At 34.5% G+C, this 4,396-nt stretch overlaps 1 protein-coding gene across 1 annotated transcript; it reads right to left on the bottom strand.

Moving 5' to 3' along the window:
* Positions 1–1,250: 1,250 nt before the first annotated feature.
* On the bottom strand, positions 1,251–4,112 carry LOAG_09637 (hypothetical protein). The gene is made up of 7 exons (XM_003145164.2): positions 3,895–4,112; positions 3,537–3,755; positions 3,210–3,393; positions 2,770–2,848; positions 2,483–2,579; positions 1,944–2,105; positions 1,251–1,454 (listed from the first exon to the last, which is right to left on the bottom strand). Exons 1-7 carry the CDS (start codon positions 3,979–3,981, stop codon positions 1,344–1,346), a joined length of 939 nt encoding a protein of 312 aa, XP_003145212.1. The 5' UTR covers positions 3,982–4,112; the 3' UTR covers positions 1,251–1,343.
* Between the last annotated feature and the right edge of the window lie 284 nt (positions 4,113–4,396).

Raw genomic sequence — 4,396 nt, 5'->3', positions numbered from 1 at the left:
TTCAGTATTAGTTGTGACGTGACATCTACGAACCAGTTTACAGTAGGTTCCTTTTTCTTCGCCTTTTGAAATTTCAAACAGTCACAAAATCACCCCATTCCTTGCTTTGTTTTAAACTCATACACCGATTGAAGTAACAGAATACAATAAAAAAGTGTGCATCGGCCAACAGCAATTCGAAAAGGGTCGTTTGGAAGTGATGGGATGGGTCTAAATTGGAAAAGAAAATTTTTGAAACATAAGGCATTGCTCCCTCGCCATAGTATACTTGTAGGTATCACGTACATACGACACGTCAGACACTTGTCATACTGTTTCCAATTGCTTGAAGATATTGGAAAGTCCAACTGACCAAGTCTGAGTTGAAATAGAGCAACTTACATAAGACGACCGTGTAAAACTTTCACCGACATTTCATGGGAACTAAGTAATAACCCTAATCCGCTTAAATCTCTTGTCGATGCCTCTTGTTGGTACCGGTAAAGATGTTAGCCGTTCACTTTGCAATAAAGAGAAAAGAAAGTTGTGGAAGAAAAAACTTTGGCCTTTATTACTGCAGTACTGATTGAAAAGTTCGGCGATAATATTCAAACATGTATACGCAAGATAACTACAATGGGAAAGTTGATTACATTGGAACAGAAGTTTTGGTTAGAAAATGTCACCTATGCTCACTAAATTCAGCAATATCCAACCCAAGATAAATGTGATCTAAGCAGCAAAAGCTCTGAACGTGCCTATCTCATCAGGGTTTTTTGTTCTCTTATTCGTGGAAGCACCAATATATATATAACACTCAAGGTAGGTTGAGAGATTAACTCTTCTACCATTTTCAATTCTCATTACGTGCGTACTCCTGTCTTCCCAATCTATTTATGAAAGACAATGAAAAGGATGGTCGTTGGAGGAGATGAAACCAAAAACTGTCGAAATATCACAAATTATAAGGCTGCAGTTAATGTTATCGTCACAGAGTATCTTTTGATCGTAACAGTAAAACCGGATAAGATTCACCCTATCAAATCCTATTTTGCAAAAACCATGACTCTGTGCATATATTTTGAAAAACTGCAGAATAAATAATCATTTCCCTTCCACATCGCATACAGTTCTCATAAAGTCTATACTCTTAATTAATAATGTATGTTTTGTTACTTAAATTTGTATATACGTAATTTATTAGCTGACTATCTGAGTAGTAATTTCTTTTACAGCGCTCCCTGTACAATAGAAGCAAATAGGAAGAAAGGATGTGTTCGCGCGTTCGTAATATTCATGAAAGATACAAAGTAAAATTCATCCTTTAACTCAAATTCTAGTGAAAACATTGCATTTGGTTGAATTCAATCCTTCGCAAACAATTTTCCGGAACAGTTGCAGATGATTTTGCAGGGAATTCGTATACCAGTGTACTCTTTGGCCCAGCCAAGAGGAAGTACATCACGTCCTGTTCCCTAAAATAGCAACATTTTGATATTCCCACTTTATTGTTCGTGAATTTTTTTACGTCAGGAATTTCGTTTGCTTGTGACTTCGCTTCGACATTTATCGACAAACCGAAAAAAGGAAGTTTATAAATGGTCATTGGTCATTGGTCCTTATCTGTCTACTATCACTTAGAAAACTTCAATAAAATCGTGTTAATATTATCGTTAAATCATTCTGTCCAATACATCCTCTATAAGCAGCACAGCTGTCAAACCACGCAGTCCATCTTTAAGATTGAATTGCCAATCAATCAGACCGACTGATCATAGCTATCAAAAAATACCCTTTTGGACTTTTGAAACGAAATTTTCAGATATGTGTCCTTTGGCCTAGCTTAACTCTTCCGTCTCTTGTATCATGAAGAAAGTTCGCAATACAGAAGTATGGAAACTAAATCCTGCCCTTTACCTACCACATAACACATATAGTTGAAAAACAGTTCATTTTCTGATTACCTGAAAAACTACAGCACAAAACCGTTGGTTACTTCCCTGCTCCATGAATTCACTGTTCATAAGTTTATGCAAATATTGCTTCACGGTCACTGCTTGTTCATTTCCATTTGATTTTAGCATTCCCATATAATCATCCGTGAAAACACAAACAATATTGGATGCCTAAATTGAATGGAATTTTACTCAACTTTTTTTTGTTTCGTTTAAATAAATGCTAATTAACAGTCGGATAAAACGAATCGAGTAGCTACCATTGTTAAATCTTCATGAAATAAAGGAATGAAATCATTTAAAAGGAAGCAAAATCCAAAACACAGAAGAGGGGAAAAGAGACGAATTAGTAACAGCACAAAATCCAAAATCTTCAGATCAAAACAATGACATCCCATATTTTGGCATTGCGGCATGCAAAAACTTATGGGAAGGACGAGAAAGTGATTTCATTTTGCAAATGCCTGATTAATTAGACAGTTTTCATATTTGTCGGTAGGCTTGGAATTATTTTTAAACAGTTGATTAAATATTGAGCAATAACTTACGCTAGCAAATAAAGTATGTAAGCCTTCAAACTGGCAGGTTGTTTCCAAATAGTCGTCAATATCAAATGCTGACATGCTGATTTGCCTCGCTTGCTTCCTGAAATGTGTAGCAGGATTATGGAAAGATACCGTTCATCTCTTTATTATAATACTTGCCAGGGAACTCATACATTTTAAATTTCATAGAATAACTTGATAGAAAAAACTGAACCAAACATTTTCTAGGGTTTTATTTTCAATAGAATCACTAAAAACATTTCACTAATTAGATTAGTTTGAAAAAATACCTTAAGTTTTTCAGGAACCATTTATAATTTTTGCGCAACGCGACACTTGTGACAAGCTCATGGTGCGTCACCAAAATAACTGTAAAACATCCAACTTCTTTCTCATTTCTTCACAAAAATATGTTTCGGTTTTTGGGGTATCTTAAGACAGGAACTTAGAAATGTACACAGTTTGCATAAAAGTACAGTTTTTGTTTAGTGGTAATGAAAAATTACATTTCTGGCTGCTAGCTACAATATTAGCATTCGACGCACTGTGACGTACAAAATTACCAGAGGAAGATGCAGAACATGTAAGGATATCGTTTTTTTCAGCATTCACGAACGCACCTCCAAACAGATACCATATATGCATAAAATAATTCCATACTGAATTCAATTCATTTTAAAATTAATTAGTCATTTTTTAAATCAGGATTATATGCAAAAACAAAACAAACCTGAATCAGAGCTCGATATTTCCGTGTTATCAGCGGTTCTTATTGTACTCTCAAGATAAGGTTGGAGTGATAAAAGTGCATCGACCCGATTGATTTTTGCCAATACGTTAAGCAAGTTTTTTAAAGGACGATGAGCAATTTCTCGTAGCACATCCGCGGTTGGGTTTGCAGATGTTCGCAAGTGCTGGAAATGAATTTTCCAATCGAAAAAATTGGTGGTTTTGTGACAATCAAATGTATGAAGCTTGAGGGAATGTTATAACTCATTATGTAATCACACAGAAAATTTGGAACTTCTCATAATAGTCAACAGAAAATTATACAAACCATAATTTTGTTATTCGAAAAACCAAATTCGGCGGCAACGTATTCCCAATTCAGCATAGAGCCAAGTGAAGGAGGATTAAGACAAAGTTCTACTTCCTGTAATCCACGCATTGGTAAATCAGTAACAGAGATATTTTCAGGAATTTCCGGGACTAAATCCCATGCACACGGAGGAGGATTGTTGAATGAGAACAAAGAAATCGATTCCTTTCCTTCATCCTAAATAATAAAATCCCAATACTTTCAAATTAATGTATATTTAGTCAATAATTATTGGTTAATAAGACACCTCAATTAATGATCATTGATAAAGGGTCTATGTCGTGATTTTATTTTTCAAAATATTTCATGGAAATACCTGATTTAAAATAACAGCAGGAGATGGATATATGTCACTATCGAGCTCAACGTCCAACGATACCGACTGTGGCTCAGAAATATCCATCAATTACCGCAATGAGTAGACAATTAACCATTGATTCCTAATTCTTGCAGTAAAATTCCAACTAGGTGCAAATTTCCGTACACAAACATATACATACTTGGATAATAAAAATTATTAGAAACGACCTGAAATCAAAGAAGCGTGAAGCGATAGGAATTCAAACACTTACAGTCCACTCCGTTTCTTCCTTTGCATATCTGAACGGTGCCTTCGTTAGGAAATGTAAAAAACTGTAACTGTAAAGTTATGAACTGGAATTGCAAAGTTTGAATTGTAAAGCAAGCATCTTTTCAAAAAGAAAACACTTTGGATTTAACTAAAACGAAAGTTCTAAACACAGCAACCAGATATCCATTAGTCATATATATATATATATATATATATATATATATATATATATATATATATATATATA

The sequence above is a fragment of the Loa loa genome, assembly GCF_000183805.2.
Source record: "Loa loa unplaced genomic scaffold supercont3.117, whole genome shotgun sequence".
NCBI classification, from domain to species: Eukaryota; Metazoa; Nematoda; class Chromadorea; order Rhabditida; family Onchocercidae; genus Loa; species Loa loa.
Note: the sequence above shows the minus strand (reverse complement) of the source record. Positions and strands in the feature narration are given on the sequence as shown.

Excerpts from the sequence above, each read along its gene's own strand:
- LOAG_09637 (XM_003145164.2), bottom strand. The coding sequence starts at position 3,981 with ATGGATATTTCTGAGCCACAGTCGGTATCGTTGGACGTTGAGCTCGAT. Across the intron at positions 3,756-3,894 it reads CTGCTGTTATTTTAAATCAG|GATGAAGGAAAGGAATCGAT; the intron begins GTATTTCCATGA and ends TTTATTATTTAG. Across the intron at positions 2,106-2,482 it reads TACATACTTTATTTGCTAGC|GCATCCAATATTGTTTGTGT; the intron begins GTAAGTTATTGC and ends CATTCAATTTAG.